This window comes from Drosophila serrata, unplaced genomic scaffold, assembly GCF_035046125.1.
Source record: "Drosophila serrata isolate PLE 108 unplaced genomic scaffold, ASM3504612v1 contig_362, whole genome shotgun sequence".
Taxonomy (NCBI): domain Eukaryota; kingdom Metazoa; phylum Arthropoda; class Insecta; order Diptera; family Drosophilidae; genus Drosophila; species Drosophila serrata.
The window spans coordinates 3,157,524-3,183,825 of NW_028257260.1; the positions used below are offsets into that span (position 1 = coordinate 3,157,524).

Below are 26,302 nucleotides of genomic sequence, written 5' to 3' on the forward strand. Positions count from 1 at the left end.
ATCATACAAATTTAATTAGAAAAGCTTTCCTTTATAAGTTTTAATAATGTTAATTAATCTGCAAAATTTACAATTTTTTTAAATTTAAATTTTTAAATTTAAATATTTGAATGATGTTTTAAATTTAAAAAAATTGTTATTTTTTTGTTTAGTGCTAACTCCTTTATATCATTATAAAAATCAGACTGAAATAATATATTTTGTATAATATATTAATATAATAAGCAATACCCTGCACCCTGCACCCTGCACCCTGCACCCTGCACCCTGCACCCTGCACCCTGCACCCTGCACCATGCACCCTGCACACTGCACACCCTGTATAATAGCTAGAATTAATACCAGAATTAGATAATTATAAAAGTCGGGATTTTTTAAGTTTTGTTGGCTTTTATTTGCCCAAAAAAAAGTTAATCAAAGGTAGCTTAACAGCTTCACAGCTTTTTCACCTGCCAAACTTAGCAGCCACAAGAATGGATCATATTCTTAAAATTGGCTCTCCCGCTCTTAGATTCCACCTAAAATGCTGATAAGAAACATATATTGAGAGGAGGAGGGGGAGAGAGAGGAGGGGGGCAAAAATTACAACACCCTGCAAGGTTTTAATAAGTAGAATTAGTAGCAGAAATAAATTGTTTTTAAGGTCAGAATTTTTAGTCTGGATTTTTATAGTTTTCCTGGTTTTTTTTTTTATATTCCCAAAATGCCCAGAAAAAAAATTAAGCAAAGGCAATTTAACAGCTTTTCACCTGCCAAACTTAGCAGCCACAAGAGTGGATACTAATTATTAAATTAATTATTCCACCTAAAATGCTGATAAGAAACAGATATTGAGGGACCAGAGGGGAGGGGGGAAAAAAATGACAACACCCTGCAAGGTTATAATAAGTAGAATTAGTGGCAGAAGTAGAAAGTTATTTAAGTCAGGCTTAATAAAGTTTTGCTGGCTATTTTTTTATATTCACAAATTGCCCAGAAAAAAGTTAATCATAGGTAGCTTAGCTTCCCATCGTTCCCACTGCCAAACTTAGCAGCCACAAGAGTGGATCATAATGGCTGTTAGATTCCACCTTACATGCCGATAAGAAACCGATATTGAGGGGCCAGAGGGGAGTGGGGAAAAAATTACAACACCCTGCAAGGTTATAATAAGTAGAATTGGTAGCCGAAGTAAAAAGTTAAAGTCAGGATTAATAAAGTTAATAAAAGCAGAAGTAGATAATTATAAAAATCAGAATTTTTTTAGTCAGGATTTATAAAGTTTTACTGGCTAAAATTAAATTCCCAAATTGCCCAAATTATTTAGCAATTGTAGCCTAATAGCTTCCAAGCTTTCCCACTGCCGAACTTAGCAGCCACAAGAGTGGATCATATTGGCTGTTAGATTCCACCTTACATGCCGATAAGAAACCGATATTGAGGGGCCAGCGAAGAGGGGGGGGGGGGAAGAAATTAGCATAGAAAGAAGACAGAGATAAGATAAGATAAGAAGAAGACTCACTTACCCATGTGCATTTGCTTTTGCAGTAGATCGATTCTAACCTCAAATTGGTCGCAAATTGGCTACGAAAAACGAAAAAAAAACCGAGACAGGTGCCTAGCCTCTGTTGTGGGGTTCACTCACTAACACTTTTTCACTTTTTACTTGATTTTAAACACATTCTTTTATCACTTTCACATATAAAAAAAATAAAAAAATAAAAAAAAAACACTAGTACACTTGGCACTGAAAAAAAAAATAAAATAAAACACAACAGAGGCTGTTCTTGGTCTTTACTTCACTTACTATTACTTTTCACTGCACTTTTAACACTTTTGGCACCTGTCTTTACTATTGCGTCGTAAGTTTTCCCTAATTTAAAAACCGAACTACTTTCATTGAAGAACTGATTTGCAATGATCGGCGGAAATCGCTATGGGAGAGGGGGAAGCTCTATGCTAAGAGAAGGCGGCGAGAGAGAGAATCCAAAGCTTAATCATTGATATAAGCTGGCTCTCTTTCACTAAGCTTAGCTTTCCGTTACGACTTAAAATTGGTAAACAATGAACAAACTAAATATCAAATAAATATAAAATAAGTTTGCATATTTATTAAAAAGCAGCTAAAATACATTATTTTTTGATAATTTCTATGAAAGATACGAGATTAATTAATTTAAATACGAAATTGTGGAATAATACAAAATATTCAAATGTTAACGTAAATAAAGATAAGCTTAAAAACGGGAAAATAATCCGTTGGAAGAGACGCAGCTGTTGATCAAGAATATATACTGACTTTATAGGGTCTGAAAGTCTCATACACTTCGTTACAAACTTTTAACTTAAGTTTTAATACCCTGCATATTATTCCCAAGGTATAAATATATTTTTATAAGCGGAAATTATTTCTTAAACCTTTGTTTATATATATTATATATTATTTATATTATAAATATTATATATATTATATATATTACCTAAATTAGATATTATATATTATATTTTTAAAACAATTTTTTATTTCCATAAAGGGTCTTTAAAATTCGTTGTAAAAACCTTGGCACATCATGAAAATTTGCCTTTTATCCCCCCTTGAACCCCTGAGTGTGTGTGTAGAGTGTGTTGTGTGTGTGTTACTAGCTGTTCCTTTTTTTTGCTGCTATTGGCACTGCTCCTGCTCCTGCTCCTGCTCCTGCTCCTGCTCCTGCTCCTGCTCCTGCTCCTGCTCCTGCTCCTGCTCCTGCTCCTGCTCCTGCTCCTGCTCCTGCTCCTGCTCCTGCTCCTGGCTTTTGCAGTGTCATCCGGGGCATGTCCTTTGCGATCCTGTCCTGTTGTTTAGTTACTTTGGTAGTTTCGTTATATTTATTGGCCCACATCGGGTGAAAAATGTTCAACGCTTTGGCAATTTAGTTGAGTACCCCGTTATATGCTGGTGGTGCAGTGGGTGGTGGGCGGTTGGGTGGCCTCCCTCTCTCCCTCCCCCTCTCAGGCTCATAAAAAGCGAGCAAAACAATGGAAACCAGCAGGAGCAATGGCAGGAGCGGGATTTCACCTAGTCAATGATGAAGTGGACAAGGGGGGAATGGGTCGTTTTTTTGAAGGGGCTCAGGAGTGAAGTGGAGTCGCTTGACGATTTACGATTTGGCATTTTGCTGCTCAACTGGGCCGTGAAGAGATGCCCAAAGCCAAAAAAGCAAAAGGAAAATGATTGTGTTAGGTAGGTGTAGGGAGTTGAGAGCCTGGAGCCTGGAGCCTGAGGACGAGCCTTTTCAGGTGGACCTCATCTCAACTCGGCTTTATTTCATATTACATAATTGGGCGTGTAACGAGTCTAATTGAGTTTTTATGTTTCTGGCCCAGACAAAAGTCCAACAAATTCCGCTTTTGTCTAATTTTTTTTTGTGTGCTTCGTTTTTTAGCAACAACCCCTTTGAGACATTTACGCACACACACATGACACACATGTAACATTTTATTGCCGCTGGCCATGGCCACGCCCCCGCACGCCCAACGGAACGGTCTGTCTAGCTCATTTTGCCAACGAACTGGGGGTCAGCAAATCAATTATCTCCGCCGACAACATGTGTTAATATCCTTTCCAACTTCCGACCTGGGAATGGATTTCGCAGGCAAGCAGCGAAAAAGCTGAATAACTGGTTTAGGGTCCTTGAGCTTGGCCAAGTTACAAAATCACAGTAAATTAGAAATTTAATACAAAGCAGGGTTTATATTTATTGCCTCGAAATTAATGTAAATTTTAGCTACTTAACTAAATAAAGTGAGACTTTGAAGTATTTAATAAACCCAGTCTGTATACCAAAAGATTCGGATTATCTTTCATAGATCCAGAGAAAACATGCCCTAAGAGATGGTATGATTTTATATTATCCTGACAAGATCTTTGTCCTTTAGTTGGCGCTCTTCCATGGCTGGGCAGCGTGTGCCGCGACCGCTGCGCATCGAATTGCATTGAATCGGCTCGGCCACGCCCTCAGTTTTGCCCAACGCCCCCCTCCCAGGACGAGTGACCACCCGCCGCCCCTTATTCATATTGTTTGTCCCTGGCCTTGGGCGGATGCTAATGAGAGGACTGCAATTGCTACGGTGCCCGCTGCTTGATGTCCTTGCGAGCACCTTTTGCGCGTGCACAGAAGCCGATTGCCTCTCTCTTTCGATACCTATTTCTATCTCTCTTTTACATTATATATATTTCTCTATTTTTCTATAGTTTTCTCTGGTGATTCCCGGTTGCCTTTGGGGCAATTTCTTTCGATATCTGTCAACACTCGGCAGGACACCAAACGGCAGCTAGTCCAGGAAACTGTTTCCCGCTGAGCTGCGCACGCGAACTGCACATAGAGAAAGAGAGAGAGAGAAACAGGGAGAGAGAGAGACAGTGAGAGACAAAGAGAGACAGAGAAGGCAGGCACTGAGAGAGGTCCTTTTTCGACGAAGGCAGACTCGCGCCTGCGGCTTTACGATCGCCGTTTTTCGCTGGAATACAAGATCTTCGATACGCAGGACACTCGCATCTCAACTCGACTCGGATTTTAGGGCCACGGATTCACATGTCGGCGGGATGTCCTGCCGGATCTCCAGGATCACAAGCTGCGCAATTCCCGCTGCGCCAGTCGCGTGCATTCAGCCCGCTGAGCGCGTGCAAAATAAGGATATATGCACAATATATATATATTGAAGGCGGAAAATCGGAAATCGAACAGAGGACAGAGGAAAGATTGAGCGGGGTTGGTGAAGGCGGTGACGGTGCTCGCTAAATGCAGATACAGCCAAAATATTTTCGGGTGACGGGGCCTCATGCCGCGCTATTGATTTCCCGTCACTCCATTTCCCCGGGCCAACTCAAGTGGTTTTCCAAACAGGCCAAAATGCAGGCGCTGCCACAGTCCTGCATGCAGCTATAATTAGAGGAGGACTTCCATAACTTAAATGCCGCCTTAATGCACACTAATATTATGAGAATATATATAGATTGAAAAAATATATAAGGGACATGATTGACAGATAAAAAGATACCAAATTTCGGCAGGGGATTATAAATAACTTACAAGTTGCCAAATAGAACCCCTTTCTTTTTATAAAGATTTTATAAAATAGTTGGAATTTGAAAACATTTTATTTAATACTTTAAAATAAAATGAAACGAAAATACAAAGATTCAACTTCTCGAAGTCAAAAACAGCTAACAAGTTCATTGCCTTAATTATCTTTTTTTTATATAGTCAGCTCTTAGTTGTTTTTTTTTTTTTTTGGTAATTAATAATAAACTTAATATATTAAATTAAAATAAATATATAAAGTATACAAGATAATGATAGGTAAGAAATAGTTTAATATACAAAGATACAATGTCTAGAATTGGGTTAATAATTGCTTAAAAGTTCGTTACTTTAATGCTCTATTTATATATTTAATATTTTCTTATTTTTATTTATTTAATTATTTATTCAATTAAAATAGTAATGGAAAATATTTAATTAAAATATGTAAAAGAAAAGCAGGCAATGTTTTCCTTTAAATACAAAAATATACAAAAGATTAATACTAACTTACAAGTTCGTTAGTTTATTACTCTTGTTTTATGTGTTTAAGGGCTTGACTTATTCAATTTTATAGAAAAAATTATTAGTTTTTATTAATAAATTTATATATATATAAAATATATAATTCAGATTAGATATATACAAATATTATTATATATTTCAAGATCCAAATGTATATAAAGTCTCAAAAGAATTGATAATGACTTACAATTTCGTTATTTTAAATCAGCTTAACTCCTTTTTATATATATAGAATATAGCTTTTGATTTATTTTATTTAGTATAATTTATCATTATTAAACTATAATAAATATAGTAGATTTATTCACCTTATTTTATATTGAATATATTATATTATATTGTATTGTATAGACAAAGTTTTCTTAGTTGGAAGCCTAATTTGTAGGCTTTGCTTTACCTTTTACTGATTGTGAAATCTTCCGCTATTTTATATATATATACATAGATATATATATTTTTTTTTAAACATATATATGCTATATATATATCACCCCATTTCCTCCTTAAACCTATTGAAGCTATTCAACGAGGACTTTATCCTCTGCCTTTGGCTTGGGCCATAAATTAAAGTCGCCTCATATCACACTTATCCACAGATGCATCCACAATAAATGTTCCTCACTGTCAGAGGCTTTTCCTTTTTACGGCCCCTCCCCTTTTGGAGCCCCCCTTTTGAACCCCCTCCCCCTTCTGATGCCACCCGCTTAACCCCTATTGGGGCAACCCCGCCCATCTTCAGGTTTTTCTGGTTCCTGTGTGAGCAAGGATATCAGCTTGGCTCGAGGGCAACAAGGATCTCATCGCTCTGCTAACGGCTGCTGCAACGCCTTTAGTCCACCCCCCCTGACCCCCTTGCTGCTCTTTAGCCATTCTGTTGCGCTTTGTCAGCCATTCAAAAAAAAAAAAACAGAAAAAAGAAAACAGTGAAAAAGGAGCAGGAGCAGGAGAAGGGAAATGCTCCTTTTTGTGAATCCTTTTTTTTATGGCGCAAATTGTGTTTGTTTCTTTGCTGCTTTTTGCGCTTCCTTGCAGTTTCTCTGCTGTTTCTGCAACATGCTGCAATTGTGCCACGCCCGCATGACCCGGCCCCGCCCCCATTTCCCAATTCTCCTACTCGATTTTGCCCCCTTTTCCGCTTTTCCGAGCGCACTCTCATACATTTTTTTGCGGGTATCCGATATAGTTGGGTCAGCGCTTGTGGCCAGAACGGTTCTGGTTGCCAACTCCACCGCTTTTCATGGGCGTAGAGAGGCAGAGGAGGGGTTGATGGGGAGCTAGGGTGGGGATAGGAGCAGGGGCAGGGGCCAGGGGGCCTGCAAGAGGGGCTGTGTAAGGTGTTATTGAGTGCAAATAGCAATTTCGCAACAATTCTGCCGAATCTCTTCTCGTTTTTATTTATTTGTATTTTTTTTGTTCACTTGATGTTCGTTTTTGCTTTCAGCACTTTAGGCCGAGATTCCCAAACCCCTCTACTAAATACACTGAAAATTATAATTTACATAAACTTAAATGATTTATTAATAATTAAGAGAAAAAAATAATTTATGGTACAAAGAGTTAATAGAACCCTTTCCTTTTTTCAAGATTACTTCATTTCTTAAGGAATACTATGGTATTGTTTTGTATAATAAATATATCATATTATATTTCAAATATTTAAAAGACAAGAAAAAGAAAAGACATTAGGAATTCAGGAAAATCCATGGGTCTGTTTAAAAAATTAATTATTAAAAAAAAACTAAGAGCTTTTAGAACCCATACATTTTTACAAGATTACTTGAGGTGTAAGAAATACTTTGGCTTAATTCAGTATAATAAATATATAATATAATTTTACAAATATTACAAAAGTCAAGAAATATAGGGACGCAATTTAGAAAAATTCAAAAATGTTTATTTTGTATCAGTTAAAAAAAAAAAACAAAGAATTTATAGAATATATTCCTCATCCAAGATTACTTGAAGTCTTAAGGCATACTATGTTATTATTCGGTATAATAAATATATAATATAACATTTAAAATTAAAAAAAAAACAAGGAAACGTCAACAGATATTTAAAATATATGAGAACTTTAAAACAAATGTACTAGAATAATTTTTTTTAAAACAATAATAAATTCTATATTAATACCTTAAATAAGACTTTTGCTTTGACTTACTTCTTTATAATGATTATATATTTTATAAAATCTTGGGCATTTAATTTAATGAATTTTTCAGCATTATCCAATGCTTAACTTAGTTTTTTCCTTCATATAATTTTTTTCCTGCATGCACAAATATCCTTTTGCCATATGCAAAAATTCCTTGCATCTATTGACTTGACTCGTAGAGATTGCTGAGGGTGTGTGTGTGTTTTTTTCCAAGGGGGTTATGGGAGAGTTTTTTAGCCAGGGTTTTTTTCGCACAATGAACTGTCAAAAATGTGTTGGGGGCAGGATGGGGTGCATTCCGGCAGTCGATTTTATCGGATTACGGTTTAGATTGCATTGGCGAAAAAGTGCAGCGGGCGGGCAATTCATGGAGCTTCGGGCTTCGAGCTGCTGCTGTTGTTGTTTAGAAAACATGCAAAAAACTTAACGGCACTTGGCTGCTTGTCCTTGTCATCCTAGCCGATTTTTTGGGGGTTCCCCCCCTTATACACACACTCACACTCACTGCTTTGGTTATCCTTTATCCTTTTTTTTAGGTCGTTCTGGTTGCAGCTACAAAATAGCAAAAATCAACATCCTACAATGGGATCGGGCGCTAACGAATTGAAATTTGTTTGTTGTTTGCTGTTGTTGTTTGTTATTGTTATTGTTGCTATTTTCTTTTTATTTATTTTTTTTTGTTGCACAAAATTTTTTGGGCAGAATTTTTGTGTTATTTTTATTTTTTTGGAAGCATTGTTTGTTGTTTGCTGTTCGATTTCGTGCGCTTCCGTTTTTAAAATGTACGTGCAACACTGCAATCAATGTGCGGTGCAGTGGCGTCCTGAAAAAGAGGGGTTTGGGAAACGGGACTGCCAGAGGCGGGTAGAGGGGGTCGGTGGTGTAATGCCCGGGGAATACATGACGAATGTCTGATGGATCAGTGGTTGGCAAGGTCGGTACGGGGGGAAGAGTCCCCCTTTTGCAAAATAACTGACAGTAATGCTCCAGCTTGGCTTCTGGAAGTTTGAAATTGCTACAGAAAATAGCCTAAAATTGATAGGTTCTTCAATACAAAATTGTCTTGATATATTTTAAAGATCTTTTTTGCTTTTTTCCTAAAAAAAAAGTATACATTTTCAATAATTTAATATTTAAAAATACCAGAAAACACACAATAGACAAGGATGCAATAAGAAGCAGTGTTTCTAACTAAAAACTTTAGTTTTTATAATATAAAAACATAAATGTAAAGCAGTTTCTTAATTTTTATAGTATTTGTTGTTAAAGTTCCTGACATTTGTTGCTGCAATCTTTTGCTTAACCAATGCATTTCCAATCAAAAGCCATCAAATGATGGGACATTCCAGCGGAACCGGAAGTAAGCTAAATTCAGTGCCCTCATGTGAATTCCGGTGCTTTTTTTTCCCCTCTCTCTCTCTCTCTCTTTCTTTTTGGGTTTTTTTGAAAAAGCTGCAAAACTGAAAGCAGATTCCCCAAACGAAATGTTTCTTTTTGGCTTCTTGTCAAAGGAACTGTGGAAGCTAAGCTAATTAAATTTTGGCCACGCGTTCGGGGGTTCATGGGGTTTTTTTTTTTTTGGGTGGGTGAAGGGAGCAAAACAGCCATGTTGTGCCATGCCAAAGTCAAAGGTCAAAGGCAAATGAGCTGGCAGCGTTTTAATTAAAAAATTTCCTCTAAGCAGGAGCATGGATCAAAAGCTATCGCTATCGCTATCGCAGATGCGGCAACTGGCGACCACAAGCTGCAGGACACGAGGCACCACCCCAGGCAGTCATCCTTCCAGTCCAGGATTAGAAAGCATGTGTGGCCACCACAGACGGGGTTAAGCCATTAGAACTTCATAAACAATTTCAGCAAGTTAATTTTAATTACTTTTCATCCAAAGTTAGAATTGTAAAGTGTTTAACAACTGTTTTGGCAATTTGTAAATAAATAATTATTATATCAATTCAAAAGATTTTCTTTGCTTCTTGCAGTTTTTAGTTGAAGAACAAATTCTATAATAGATAAATATATGTTTACATTTTCTATATTTAATATATATTATTCCTCATTTTGGCTTAAATTCTAATTACCTTTGATATTCGTATGTGTGCTCCTTGGTGTGTCTACTATTTAACTTAATGAGATGCGTTGCAAAAGTGATGTGTTCGCAGCGATAATCCTGAAATTTTCAGCTAATTAAATTGTTAAATATTTTTGCTTTTGCCCCCGTGGAACGTGGGCGTGCATGGCCATATCCTTGCATTCTTAGGTAGACAAAAACGTATCTGCAGGATCAATCCTTTTAACCTTTTCTTATCCTTTACATTCTCTCCTTTGAGCCTGCGGTCAAGAACTCGAACGCAGCGAACCCATTCGCGTCCTGAGGTTTCCGTGGGAGTGAGGTCATAAAAGTCCTATTTTCCTTACCGCCCTGCCATTTGGAAATTCATGTTTATTTATGCACTTGCATTGTGTGGCGAGAGTAAACTCTATTTTCTCAAAAAAGAAACCCTTTCCATTTCTCGCGGCCCATTTCCCGGGAATTTCGTTACCCTTTCAACTTCAGTTCTCTTTTGGCCCGTCCTGCATTTCGGCGGCCATTTTCCCCTCTTTTGCAACTTGTCAGTCATTTGAACAAAACTAATTTGCATGTCATTTCTTTAGCACTCTTGAAATTCGTGCACGAAATGCACACGAGCCGAGAGGGTTGATTGCAAAATTTTTCACAGTTCATGGCAAAGAATAGTTTGGAAATGAAGTAGTCTAAATAATGTATTATATTAAATGTAAAAGATCAGTAATTATCATTTAACAGTAAATATCTATGACCAATAAGTAACTATGATCAGTGATTAACTATGAACAGTGATTAACTCTGAGCAGTAAGTAACTCTAAATATTAAGTATCTATGACCAGTAAGTAACTCTGATTAGTAAATATCTATGAACAGTAAGTATGTATGTATGATCAGTAATTAACTTTGAACACAAATAAACAATGACTTGCAACTTTTGTAGCACAACACATATCTGAGACCTGCCCTGCAGCAGTCACTTCGTTCCGGGGATGCTAGAACAAGTTGTGAATCATAAGCACACATGTGCGTAAGTAACTATGGGTTCTAAGTAACTCTGAACACTAAGTAACATTGACCAGTAAGTAACTATGAACATTAAGTAACAATGACCAGTAAGTAACTCTGAGCATGAAATAACTATGATCAGTTAATACCTATGATCAGTAGTTAACTATGACCAGTAAGTAACTCTGATTAGTAAGTATCTATGACCAGTAAGTATGTATGTATGATCAGTAACTAACTTTGAACACAAATAAACAATGACTTGCAACTCTTGTAGCACAACACATGTCAGAGACTTGGCCGGCAGCAGTCACTTCGTTCCGGGGATGCTAGAACCAGTTGAGAATTATAGGCACAGATGTGCGAGATTTGTTTTGGAACAAATGTAAGCTATTTGAGTGAAACTATGGATTTATTCTTCAATATAATTTCACTAGTATATAAATCGGAGCATGGCGGATCGGTGGACTATATATATATACATATATATAGCTGCTATAGGAACAATCGGAAAACTTTAAGATAAAAAGTTATAACTTTTCTTGTTTTCAACAGATTTTCATCAAACTTGATATGTAGCCATAATATATTAATCTAGAATTTTGTGTTAAATTTTATGAAAATCTGTCTACTAGCTGTTATGAAAACAATATTAAATATTTAAGTCAAATATTTAAAAGACTGATATTCTTATTAAATATCATTAGCTCTACAAAGTTAAGGGAATAGTCTTATTTAGGGAATGTTTTCGTAAACTTTTCAAAGAGTTTTCTTGGAAACTAACCTCGCTGGACGACAACAAGCAATTCCACTTGAATAAATATGATTTGCAAGTGGCTCAAGGCAGGCTTTAACCCTTTGACCCCCTCGAACTTAGTGACTCACAGCTCTTAGTCCCTCATTCTATCCATAATTTGACTTTTACAAAAGGAAATACTATGCTTTATGCTAATTTACCCCCCTGATTAACAAGTGCTAATACATTTAAAGGTAAATAATAATTTAATAAATGAATATTATAATATATCCATGGCATTTACTTTACATAATAAGATATCATCACCAGGCAGGACACACCCATATCGGTGGTTATATCACCTGCTCACCGAGGCAAGGACACGCTCATACAAATTGCAAAAAAAAAACCAGGACATTGGAGCTGGCCAACAAATCATATTACAAAACTTTACACGCTTAAAAGCGCATGTAATTGGCTTTTGAAATGGCCATTCCCTCCCCCGCTTTTGGCCATTTTGGCCAAAGGTTAACACGTTCCGGCCACGTTGGCCAGGTTGGCCCCGATCCCGGGATGCTAATAACAATAAGTGTCGATGTCCTGCCTCCTGCGGACGACCGGCGTCTGTGAAATATGAGGAGCAGCGCAGTAGCAAAGGAGACAACGCTGGTCAACCCTCCCCAGCTTGCAGGATTTTTTCCCTTGTTTTTTTTTTTTCTGCAGAGTCCTTTTCGGCATTGTGTTCGCCGCACTTGGGGCTAATTTTTGTTGAAAAGCCAGCCAAGCAGCACTTGGGCAAGTTGGCCAACGGAAAACCCAAGGGGAGGGCTTGGAATTACGATGGAACTGCAAAAGGGTTTCGGTATTTCATTACCGACTGCGGGTTTTATTTTTACGGTATTTATTTTGACCGATGTTCGTCTCAAATTATAACTTTTGATGTAAGCCTAATGCATTATACATATATATTTAAATAGGCTATATAGCTATAGTTAGTGCTTTGAATTGTTTGTTTATTGTTTTTTAGTCTTGCTCTTTAATTGTTTTGTTTGCTAAAAGTGAATACATTGATCATAAATGTATGATTTTCCTTAAGAGCTGACAGTCTGCGTTTATGGTAGCATTTTTCCGGCAAGTTTGTCTCACAAATCATCCCGAAAAAAACCCCCATAAAACAACCATCATCATCTTGTTTTACTTCCATTTTTGGAATTACCTCTCTCTCTTTCTCGAAATGCTAAAACGTTAAAGTTTATTACCATACCATACATTGTTGTTTTGGATTTTCGTCAATTGTCTGGCCAAACATTTGGCACACACGCACACACACCCCCGCACACACACATGACTATAAAGTTATCGCTTTTGAAAAGCGCCTGTCAATTTTTCCAATCATCAGGCCTAATGAAAAATCTAGCTCACGAACAATAAAAACCCGTCGGAGGTGAGGGGGGGTAGGTGAAATGCCAACTAGAAATCATGGGGAACCACCACCGTGGTGCCGGGCGGATGAAAAATTTTTGCATACGATTCTGACAATTTTCTGACAGCAAACATGCCAACACTCAAAAAGCGTAGCATGCTTTTTGGGGATATCAAAACGGCAGCAGCAGCAGTGCCGAAGGGGATGGAAATAAGAAAGGATATGTGGCCAGGCTGCCACTAAACGAATATTTAAATGCACTTAAATATATAATTCTTATCAATTGGGGATAATTTAATATAAAAATGAATTATATATAAATATAGAAGGAGATTTTGAAACAGGAAATGCAATTAAAGTAGATTTATTAATAAGGAAATAGAGAAATATTTATAATAATTTGAATAAGACTGAGAATGAACTAAGTAAATGTGACCCCTCTCCACAGAGACTCTTTTTCCTTTAAATAAATCTATTTAAACACAAGCATATTTTGAAACAGTAAAATCACTTAAAGAAGATTAATTAGTTAATTGGAACTATCTTTACTCTATAAAATGGAGTTCTTCTAACCTGATTTACACCACAAAGAGACACTTTGTTAGGGCATCAAAATGGGGGCTTAAGTAAGAGGGGGGAAAATGGTGGAAATGGTTTTTTGTGATGGGTGTCGGCGGTTCGGAGTTGCGGTGCGGCATGTTAAATATACGTCACTGGCTACAACGAGCACATGCCTAGCACCGAAAAAAGTTTCAAGGATATAACAACGCCAGCGCCAACACCAACGATAAAAACAACAATAACTACAACAACAAGAAAGCCAACAATTACAACAATAAGTATTCCAAACAAGGGGGAGTGTTGGTAACAAACGTTAAGTCGTTGGCAGCACGAAATTAAAACCAAAAAACTTACTCGTCACGAGTTTTCCACAAATGATGACTGTGGATATATAAGCAATGTGGAAAAAAGGACTCCGGTTTTTGTTAGAGAAAATTCAATTCAATTAAAACATATAAATAAAAGCAGATGTAGGATAAAATAAACTAGTTAAATATAAATAATATAACTCAGTTAAATGCTGATATAAAAATAAACTTTTGATTAGATTTAATTATTACCCCTTAATGTTTTGACTGTAATATTTTATTTCTCAAAAATTAAAGAAATTCATTGATAATTTCTTTCCTTATCATATATCCCCAATTTTCCCCATCTTCTCTTCCTCATATTTTCAGTTCCTTTTTTAAAGTCCTGTCTGCACTCGAGCATAATGAATCATATTTTATATTCCCATACTCCTGGCGCAAGCTAAATTAAGGTCCCAAATCACGCATACGCAGCGTGGCATCGTCTCATTAAGAGCACAACACTTTTGTGGCTAATTAAAAAAGAAAAGGAGAACCTGGTTAATGCCAAATGTTTACGAATATTACACTTTGTGGTTTTAACAAGTATGCCATGCTTTTCTCGACGAAAGCAACTGTCTGGGATTGGAAACGATAGAATTCATTCCGCTCTGAATCGTACACTGGATAAGTTCGAACAAAATCCAAATTTTTTAAATAGTATTTTTACAAAAATTTTGTCAGTCGTTTTTTCCTAAATTGAAAATAAATTTAATCGCTATGAAGCAAGATATTAGTCCTGACCGCGATGATTGTATAACGCCATTAACAATCGCGGCCATTGAAGAGGAGCATCTCGCTATATGGTTGTCCGAGGATGACGATGATAGCGAGGACTCGTCGGAGGAATACTCCTTTGCCCCCCACGATACTGACAGCGACGATGTGACCTCTTCCGGTGATGAAATGGAAACGACCCCAGCGGAACCGATTGAACTCATAGGTGAAGTGGTGGAGCAGCCCGGAGCGTATCTTTATGGCATCATCCAGGAATACATCCGTGACTGGAATGATGACAACGAGTTCTGCGAAGGCTTCAGAAATAATATTCAAGGTAAGGGAACTGAACCGTTTTTAAAAATTTTTTTTGCAAATGAGGAACCTGAGAAAATAGTCTCCGATAACCTGCTGGGAAATCTCAACACTGATCGAATTTTGGAAAAGATCGAAACTCTGGAAGATGATCCGCTTATGGAAAATATCGAAAATGATATGCATGAGGATATGTTCACTGATCACCTCAACCAAAAAATGGATACTGAGGAACATCAAAACATATTTTCCGATCAACTCGTGGAAAATATGGAAGCTGAAGTGGTTGAGGATATATTCTCCGATTACGTCATGGAAAATGTCAACAATGAGGAAAATGGGACCATGTTCTCCGATCGCTTGATGGAAAACTTGAATGCTGATGAATATGAGGACATGTTCTTAGATCGATTTGTGCAAACAATTGAAACTGATGACCTTGAGGTTCGTTTTACGGAAAATGTAGATGAGGAATATATGGATGTCTAAATTTTCAGGGCTTTTACCATACCGAAAACATCGTATCAATTTGCAATGCTTTAACATCATTCGTATGTCATCACAAGGATTGCTCTACAAATTTTTATTTAAATATATATGAACAATATGCAGCATCAATGTACTTTCTTAGTCTTTAGTTTTAGTTGTTTTATATTTTTATTTCTCTGCAAGGCCTTGACACAGAATTTATGCAAATGGCCGCCGACATAAAAGTAATTCATCTCTTTCTTCGGTTACATTTGTTTCCAAATTTCTGGCCAGTGGAGGGAATGCAAGTTAAGGGCCGGGAATCCATTGTTTGGTTATCTAATACCCGCCGGGGGGGTAGAAAACAATAATAAAACCAAAAGGAAACCGAGTTTCTGGTATTCGAATCCTTCATACCCTTGTTAGTTATAAATATATCTAGAAATTAAAGTCTAAAAGATTGAATGTTTACTTTTAAGATGGAAACAAGGCTTTAAATCGCATGTTGTTATTAAATATAATTTTTAAAAAATCGTACCTTTCAAAAGCAATCGGAAAAAGACCAAACCTATATTGATATATGTATATATATATATATATTTCTGCCTCACAAAATGAAGATACCCTTTAAGGACATACAAAATAGGATACTATACAAGGGTGTACATTCGTCATAAGTGCGTCTGCATGTGCTCGATAATAACCACCCAAAAAAAAACAAAAAACGGAAACCCATCTGAAGTGGTTGGAAATCGGAATTTGCGATTTCAATGCCACTCAGCTGGCCGCTGGGAAAATCGCCTTAAAAAGTCCATTTCCCCCCCCCCCCCCTCCCATCCGCAGGCATGTATCTGTGTATCTGTATCTGTTTCTGTACTTGCATGTAGCTACAAGATACTTTTATACATCTACATATATAATGGCAGGAAGAAGGTCGAGGTCCATTGGCCCTGCATTTTTTGGGGTGGCTTTTTCATTATCATTTGCCGCTGCACATAAATTATTTATTGTTAGCGATTTTCCCAAAAAGATAACATAAACACAAGGGGAGGGTTCCCATATTCGGGGCTGAATCACAAACCAGGAACCAGAAAAATAAAGAAGCATTTTATTTGCTTTGGTCGCGTATCTGTACATATATCCCTATATCCGCATATCCTGCGCTCTCCATCTAACGCATTTCCACCGGATGTAAATAAATATTTATAACTTAGCCTTGGCCGCATTATGCGAAGCAACAACATCATAAACATAATATTAATATGAATTCTGTTTTGGTTTTTGGTAAATAGCCTAGGGGCCCAAAATAACCAGAGAGAAAAAATCAAAAATGGAAGCGCCGGGTTACATATGTACTTTCCCCTAAGGCTCATGCGAATTTTGATAAAGTTTTTCATATTAAAAAATATTAAATAAATGTTATATACCATTTTAAGCAATATTTTTAAGTTTAAAACTATTTTGATTGCCGTATTTATAAATTTTTAGACAAAAACTTGCGTATCTTAAGCTTTTAAAATATAACTCCATTATATTAAAGTAAGAAACTATTTTTATTACATTATTTATGGATATTAATATCTTAACCTTTTCAAAATTTAACTACACTTAAATTAGGAATTTATTTTAATAAATATTTCATATAATTCCAAACAAAAACAACAATCCCTTAAGCTTTAATATAATTTCATAAAACCAAACTTTATAAATTTTGTATACTACTTTTTATTTAAAAAGTTTTGCTCTTATTTACAGATTTAAATTTTTATTAAATACACTTACTTTTGCCCAAAAAAATCCTAACTACCTAACTCTAAATTGCATTAAAACGCTTGCCAAAGCAAATAAAAATCCGGATGAAAAAAATCCCCTTAGTTATATATATCTTTATTAAAGCCATCAGCATTTATTAAATCCATTAGCATCAGCTCATATCCCCTCTTGAAACGAACTGTGAAAAATCCGCCGAAAAATAACCCCAGCCATTAACATGTTTGACCTTTGACTAACAAGTTGCAAATTTGTTTTCAACCCAAAATATAAAAACAACAAAAAAAATGTTTTATACGGAAATGAAGCGATTTTTTGTAGGGGTAAAAAAAAGTGCCTACCGTGACCGCCAAACAACGCCACTACATTAGCAGCTGCAGTGGGTTAAAACAGGAAGAAAAAAAACCCCCTTAACCCCACGCTGGTCAGTGCCAGGCAACCGACAGCGAACAATGCCAAATAATTGGACTTTATGCAGAAGCAATACGCAAAATCTGCCTGGATTTCCATCTCTGTCTAGCCACAAGAGCGGAAGTTAACTTGCGTGCGTCAGGATCCATCTACCCCTTTAACCCACCAATGGCCCCCATCCCTTTAACCCTGCACAGTCCCCCCACACTGCGAACTTTAACCCACGTGGATATTGCTGTTGCTGGCGGCTTGGCTCGTTCGGTTGCGGTTCAAATTTAATATTCACTCGCGCAAATAATCCACACACACACACACATATAGGGAGAGAGACACACCCACAGGCAGACAGACACAACAAACACACACACACACACAAAATGGCGCTGGTAAGCCGGGGGAAAGGGGAAGGGATTGGGGCCTCAGGGGGTTAAGGGTTTGAGGCCTGGCTAACTGCAAACTGCAACTGCAAGTGAAGTGTTGTCTGTGGCTAGCCAGCAGCCAGGATTCCATTCTCATGTGTGTGATTGTGCACTGAGAGAAATTCAATGTATTCAATGAAAATTTATACTAAAAAACCAAGCTTAGCAGGTAATGTCTATATCAAATTAAATAGAAAATATCTTGTATAAAAAAATCTAAAGATATGTAACCATTTCCTTTCTCTTTTTTATATTTTTTCTTTCAGTGCCCGGCTCAGAGATTTCGTTATGAAAAAATGTGGGGAAATATGGGGGAAATATGAGGACTATAGCTGAACATCGGTTTTGCTGGGGGGACAGATTATTTATTATTTGCCTGCGGAGATTTCATTTACACAAAGAGCCTTTCGGGCAGCGAGAAGTGCATTAAATCATCAATTGTCTCAATCGGGGGTTTATTAAGAGCTGAGAAGAATCAAACGCAGGGAAAATCCGTGTAAATATATAACTTGTGTGGGGCTGGGGGAGGAGATGAAAAGTCTGGAGGCTATTTTCCGACACATATTAAGGCCGGATGAGCTGCGTTTGTGGGGATAATTAAGATTTACCTGTCAGGGAAACAAATACAACAAGTTAAATAATACCTTATAATGAAGTACAATTCAGAAGCTATATAAAATTATACACATTCAATTTTTTATTTAGAATTAGTAAACATAATAAAGTGCAATATTTAAGCGATATGAAATGTTATCAATTTTTTTATTTTATATAGATTTATTCACCATAAATTAATATTAAATTAGTCAAGTAAAAAGTTTCTTTAGGATGCGTCTTTTACATAGTCTCTCTTTTGTAAACCAAAAAAATATTAAACAAATTTTCAATTGAAATATAATCTATATAACCATATGACATGTTAAGCTTTTAAGAAACTCCATTGCAAAACTTAACAATTTCCCCAGATTTCCACAGTTTTATCCCCATTCCTTCCATGTGGTCCATTCCAATTACGTATACGCCGCATGTGACGCTTGAGAAGATGCACGGCAACAGCATTGCAGGTAAATCGCAAATTCCACAAATCTAAAAGCCAAAAGAGATGACCGGCTAAGTGTGAACATTTGGCCATTAGTTGGACCTAATTAGCCGCAAATTGGTGGCACCGCCGGTTCAATGGCCAGAAACAAAATCTGAATCTGAATCCAAATCCAGAGTCAGAAGTCAAAAGTCAGAGACAGACGAAGCTAACAATTAGGGAAAAGGTTTGACTGTAATTTGGCTTGATTTGCTGACTGACCGCCGTTGCAGTTGTCCTTTCGGAAAATGCAACTCCAGGACATTTTCCCCGACCCCCCCCCCCCCAATACCCCCGGCCACGTCCCCAAAATAAAATGCCTCCATGTCAATGTCGCGACGCTTTTTGTTGCTAGTGTTTGCTTCGCTTCACTTGATGTTGCTGCTGTTGCTGTTGCTGTTGCTGTTGCTGTTGCTGTTGCTGTTGCTGTTGCTGTTGCTGTTGCTGTTGCTGTTGCTGTTGCTGTTGCTGCTGTTGCTGTTGCTGTTGCTGCTGTTGCTGCTGTTGCTGCTGTTGCTGCTGTTGCTGCTGTTGCTGCTGTTGCTGCTGTTGCTGCTGTTGCTGTTGCTGTTGCTGCCGCTCGTACAACTGTCCAAGTGACAGCTGCCGCCGTGACTGTCAGCCGCCGCCCTGGAAAAAAAAAGCCACGCCAAAAACAACAGGGGCACAAAAAAAACATATCAAGATGGAAAGCAATGGAAATTCGAAGAAATTAATGCTCTTTCAAAGCAACAAATTGATAAAAAGACTTATAAAATATATAATTTAACAATTAATAATATTTTTTATACTTTTTTGAATAACAAAAATACAAAAGAAAACCTTCTCCACAGCTTTTAAACATAGTGGCCTTAAGGACGTCTTATTTTATAAACTTTCTTTATATTAAACATGTATTTGTTTCCTATATTTACTTATTTAAATTAATTCAAAAATCAGCAAGTGTAACAAACTTCTTATTATAGTTAATATAGCCCTCTTTTGGGACGGGGGAAAAGTGTAAAAACCGATGCGAGCCAGCTCTGCAGCAATGCGCAATCAGTTGCAACGCAATTTGATTTTGTCGCTTCATGGCTCATGCACTGCTCCCCCTCCTCCGCCTGCGACCCCTTGACCGATCCCCCCCTCTTTCCCTTTTTTCCGTTTCCCTTTTCCCTTTCGAACCCTTAACCCCTGCATTTTCCACCCATAAAGTGCACATGTCGCTCCATGTTCACAGTGACATTCATTCGCCGTCGCAGCGCTTTCTTTTCCACAGCCATAAAAAGTTTCCCCTCTCTGTCTGGCCCAGTGTGTGTGTGTGTGTGTGTGATTGTTTCACCTTTGACCCCCCCTCTAGTTGGAAATTTTTTGGCAATTTATTTGACGGCTTCAAGTTGCCGACGTTGCTGCGGTTGCAAAAGTGCATTAGCCGCTGCCTGTCACTCATCGAATCAAGTGTTATGCGGCTGTCACAAAGCTGATGGCGAAAAGGTTTTCAGGGGGGGTTAAGGCAGATGGTCAAGGGGTTAAGAGAGCGTAGGGGAATCCCCCCACGTTATTGTTGTGCGAACTTTCGGACTCCCCTGACTTCTCCTGCAATATCAATGGTAGCGGTTAGCGATTTAGAAGGCTTAGACGGTGAAATGGAACTGGCACTTTTGTTAGTTTCTGTAAAGCAAACGTTGGGATGTGTATTGAATAAGTAAGAATTAGTGTAAAATTTAATTTTAAATATATATATTTTGAAATTTAAATTGTTATTTTGTTGGTAATACACTTTTAAAGTAGTTTTTAAAGTAGGTTAAGGAAGGTTAAGGAATAAAAGCAAGGGAATACATTAACAGCATTCATTTAATTCTAAAAACTACTTGGATGTATTTATTTATTTTAAGAAATTAATTACTTTAATAATAAGATCTTGCTTTTATTTGTAATACAATTTTTAAAGGGTTAATACAATAAATGATTAAAATATGTCTCTAGGTTAAGGAATACAAAGCAAAGAAATGCAATAAGAGTTTGGGTTTTAATATAACACGTACTTTGAAATATTTAAAAATTAAAGAAATTATATACGTTTTATTTTAAAAAATTACATATATTTTTTATATTTTATTATAAAGTAGTAGTTCTAAAATATTTTGTTTGTGCAATTTCTTTGTACATTTTTGTGACTAAGGAAAGGCAATGCTAAATAATTTTTTATCAATAAGTTCTTATGTATGTTATGTGTGATAATATATTTATTTGCAATAATATTATTGTATATTATGAGGCTAGGAATATCTTAATATTTATTTTAATATTTTTAAAACACTTTTATGTTTCCGTTTATTCATTAAGCTTAGCTTTGTTTTAAATATTTAACTAAGAGTAAATCTTGTTATGACTTAATTTCTGTTTTGTATTTTGTTTATATTTTTCCTGACCTTGATTTTATGCTTTTCTTATGCCATGTTTATATATTTTGATATATTATTTATATTATTTTTTTTTAGATATATATTTATATATATTTCCTTCCTTTTTTTGGTTCAAGTCTGCCAGCTTTAACGACGCTGTCGCATCCTGACACTCATCCTGCTCCTTTTGTTATTGTTATTGTTATTGCTTTTTGCCTTTGATTATTTATATGTTGTTATTTTTGTTGTTGCTGGTTTTTAGCACTCAATTGATTTTGTTGTTATTGTTGTTATGGCCGCTGCTTGCATTATGGCATATATACATATATATGTGTATATATATGTATGTTTATATATGTATTTCTGACTCCTTCCTTTTTTTGGGTTTCCTTGTTGATTTTCGTGTTGTTTTTTCTGTTGTTTTTCCTCGGTTATTGCCGGATTTTTTCGCCCTGCAATGTGCAGTGAATTCTTCTGCTCCCCCCCCCCCCACACACACAGACGGACATTCGCACAGAGAGGCACAGCACCCGTGTCCCGCCCCCTTTCGGATTTTCCTGGACAGCTCGTTTGTGAAATACCCGAAGCATTGCGGTCGCCATATTGCGTTTGCATACACGCCCACATGCCAAACACAGATACTCACACACATACATACACGCACACACACACACATGCAGATATGGTGATTTCTATAGTCAGGGAAATTCATATCGATTAGGCTTTATTGTATAAAATACTTTAGAGAATAAGTCACTAATATCATTTAAATCGAATCTAGGGTTTTGTATATCACATTAATAAAAAAATAATAAAACACGTTAAATAATAATAATAAAATCTTTTAAGAATAAAGGAGTTAGAAATAATTTAAGCAATTAATTAAGGAGTATTGAAAATGATTTTATTTGTGTTTTTGTTTTTTATTCTTATAAACCGTTATAAAATTGTGTAAAATATATGGTAAATATTTATATCCTTTTCAAACAGAAGTAATATTATTGGCAGGTTATTTTGATATTTCCTTAAAAGATCTTATGAAATTTATAGCATTATATATATTAAATTTAAAAAACTCCAACTAAAATTTGTTAAAGTAAATTTAATATATAAAATAATATAATTAATATATATAATATAACAAATAAATAATAAGAATTAGAGAATAAGTCAGTTAGTTTTTAGTAAGAAAATACTTAAGCACATATTAAAGAGCATTAAAAATTATTCCATTTGTCTTTTTTGTTTATTGTAAGAAGCAATAATAAATACATAGTTGTAACATTTATTTCATGCTTCCAAAAAATTTTTCTTTACGTTTTTTAATATATAATTACATATTTAAAAATACAAAATATATTGAGTATTTTAGTTAAGAAAACTGTAATATTTCTGCCTTTTTGTTTTGTTATTAATACAAATAGTTTGTGGATATTATATATCAACCAAAAATCTCCAAATACATACGAAGTCATCTACATTTCTTTTAAATTATAAATCTATTTTAGAATACTAAAATATATTACAAAATAACCTTACAGAAAACCAAATAAAATAAAAGATTTTTAGTAAAATATAAATTATATAACATGACGATCTCTTTAAACTTGCTAACAATTAGATATTATATTACAATCTTTATAAACTTTTTAAATAGGAATAATCACAAGTATACAAATATTTTTCCCATCTTGTGGAAATGTCCTTATGTGTCCCCCCTCCCCCCTCCCTCTCATGTATGGAGACAAAAACCCCATACAAGGATATACCGACACGCACACATTGACAGGCGCGTATTGATGGCCATGTTTCATGCGCCGTTGTCAGCCAAATTTAATGCGCGCCGCAAATATGCAAGGCCACCCAAAAAACCACCCATTGTCCTGCTGCTGCTGCCGCTGCCGCCGCCCCTGGATTTTCCAACCCGCTCTCGCTTCACCGCCTCCCCCCTTGTTTTTCCACGACAGCGCGACTTTTCATTTGGTCATTTAATAAAATGCAATGCCCAGTCGCCATGTGGACTTAAGGGAAGGGAGGTGGGAGGGAGTAGAGGTATCACCCCCATCATCACCATCATCATCAGGACCCTCTTAGCCCCCATACACTCCCCCTCTTTTCCAGCTTTATTACAACGCTGGGCAGCAAAATTGTTGTTGGATTTATGGCGGCATTACATGACATGATTAATGGGCTCCAATAGCGAGAGAAAAACCGGGAAGGAGTGCAGAAGGGGGAGGATCGGTGGCTCGCAGGACAAAACCAGGACAATGGACACGCCGGCAAATGTTGACCAGCAGGCGGATTTAAAACACAGCTCCATCAGCATCATCAACGGCATCAACGGCCATCGTCATCGAAGGTTGCATCAAAGCAGCTGCCACTGGTAGAGGGGGCAGGAGTTGATGTCCTGGTCCTGGCTAACAGAAGGACGAGGTGGGGGTCAGGATGTCAGGATGTCCCACCAAAAAAGGCAGCAAAGCCCATAGTCAAAAAGGACCTTCAAACAGCATCAGGAAGGTTGAAATTAAATGAAAATAAACAAAACAAAACGTTACATTTTTATTGAAATATTTCTTAAGAAACAATTGAAGCTTGAATATTATTAAGAAAACATTGATATTAATAGTAAAAAAAACATTTGATTTTGAACATTTAAAATTCTACAAACAAAACAGAAATTTTATTGAAATATTGTTGAAAAACTCATTGAACTTTAAATATTATTAGAATTAGATAGAAATTATTTTAATTAATAATAAGAAAGGAAATAAATTGATTTTGTATATATAAATAGCACAAATATTAATGAAATTAATTAGAAATTTAGATAAATAATATACACATAAAATTTGTACATAAAATATTTTAAATATATCTAGTTTAAATGAATCGTTTCAAATAGAAATGTTCATTAATAAAGGGATAAATTCATTTGGTTCATTTAAATAGTAAGAGTACTATTATAATTAATTAAAAATATTCATAAAGTCAGGAACATTCTCATAAATAAATATAAATTGATTTTTAACATTAAATATTTTAAATATATACAGATTAATTGAATAGTTTCAAATAGAAATATTGTTTAATAAACAATACATGGATTTTGTACGTTTTAATAGTAAAAATAGTATAAGAATTAATAAGAAATATTTATAAATAATATATACATCGATGTTGAATATTAAACTTTTAAAATATATAATTTTTATATAATTTTTTTGATTTTTTAAGTAACCAAAATAATTTACTATTATATTTTTATTTACTGATCTTATTTCATATTATTTACTCATCTTAGTTAATTAGAATGTGAACTATCTACACATTTTTTTATAAATATGATTCAAAGCTCTTCTTAACTGTCTTTTCCTTCAAAAGTTAAAAAACTTAGCTTAAACTTTTTTCTCTTTTTTTGTCCATCATTATCCCATTGAAGTGGAAAGTCAAGTCAACTATTTTAGCCATGGCAAAAAGCTATGGCTATACCATAACATTTGTGACATTTCCGCTATGCAAATGACTCTCCCAATTAGCTCAATCTGCCAATTGGCCATTGGACACCTGAGCTCCACCTTTCATAAGGCGACTCCGCAAATATGACACACTCAGACAGGAGCTCTTAACTCTTAACAACTCCTCCAACTCCATCTTCATCTCCGTCTCCATCTCCATCTCCAACTGGGCAATCAATCGGAATTGAACGGGAACGGCAAATGGAAAATGGAAAATGGAAAATTGGGAATTCCGAATTCCGATAGTCAAACCGAAGCAGTTTCCCCAATTACGGATGCGATGTGCCTCTGGTATAAACTCCTGCTGCTGCCTTCGCTTACGATTCGTTTATTCTGTTGATCCATCAAATTAAAAATGTAATGCTTCAACATTTAAACACCCTAATGCAGGGGGGGACAGGGGGAGAGAAGGGTTTTTGGATCAGGGATCACTAATAAGTGCAATCAGTGAACGACGGCCAAGTCACTTCACTCCGTTACAGATGCAGATACAGTTACAGATACAGATACAGTTACAGATACAGATACAGTATCTGGAACCTGATTCTGAGTCTGAATCTGAATCTGTCGCCCCAACTGCAGTTTGCCTTTTGTTTTTGCACAGCTTCTACGCTTTTTTGTTTTATTTTCGGCATTCGTCTCCTAATGAACTCCCCTGGTGGTGGAGAAAGGGGGGTGAATGCAAAAATCAGTCACACTGAAAGAAAAATATATTTATCATAGCTTTGTATTATTATTTTATTTCTCTGTTATCAAGCCTCAACTTCTATATGGAAATCTAAATCAAATGAAAGAATGAGTAAGCAAATATTCTATTATATATACATTATATTTTAAAAAATAATAATAAAATACTAAAAAAATACTAGTATATAAATATACTTCCTTAACCTTTGCATGGGTATTATAATTTTAGCCAGAAGCTTGCAATTCAATGAAGGAGACAATTCCGACCCTATAAATCATATATATTCTTGATCAGCATCAAAAGCAGAGTTGATCTAGCTATCTCCGGCAGTAAAATACAATTTTTAATTTTTTTCATATTTTTACAAGGGGTTACATCGTTAAAATGTTAAGAAAAAATATCTCAAAATTTTATTTTTGGAAACTTTAAATTAAAGTATGCAGATTTATAAACCACATAAAAACTAGAATAGAAAAGCTTTCCGAAATAAAATTCATGCATTTTTGGATTAGTTATGAGTTTTTAAAATGTCGAAAAAATTGTCTTTTAAAAATATTGATTTAAAAATGGGATTATTTTAAGCTTAGTTATGTTCGTGTTTTGATTTGATCGTCAATGCAATTTCAAACTGCAAGGGTATATAAACTTCGGCTTTCCGAAGCTACTTATTTTCCTTTCTT

At 35.8% G+C, this 26,302-nt stretch overlaps 1 protein-coding gene across 1 annotated transcript; it reads left to right on the plus strand.

The window, feature by feature from the left end:
- The first annotated feature begins 14,440 nt into the window (after positions 1–14,440).
- Positions 14,441–15,511, plus strand: LOC110176057 (uncharacterized). The gene is made up of 2 exons (XM_020942271.2): positions 14,441–14,911; positions 14,972–15,511. Exons 1-2 carry the CDS (start codon positions 14,578–14,580, stop codon positions 15,376–15,378), a joined length of 741 nt encoding a protein of 246 aa, XP_020797930.2. The 5' UTR covers positions 14,441–14,577; the 3' UTR covers positions 15,379–15,511.
- Positions 15,512–26,302: the final 10,791 nt, after the last annotated feature.

What these genes read in the sequence shown, in the direction of transcription:
- LOC110176057 (XM_020942271.2), top strand. Translation starts at nt 14,578, where the DNA reads ATGAAGCAAGATATTAGTCCTGACCGCGATGATTGTATAACGCCATTA. An exon ending in CTTCAGAAATAATATTCAAG is followed by an intron (nt 14,912 to 14,971) that starts GTAAGGGAACTG and finishes CTGAGAAAATAG; the next exon opens with TCTCCGATAACCTGCTGGGA.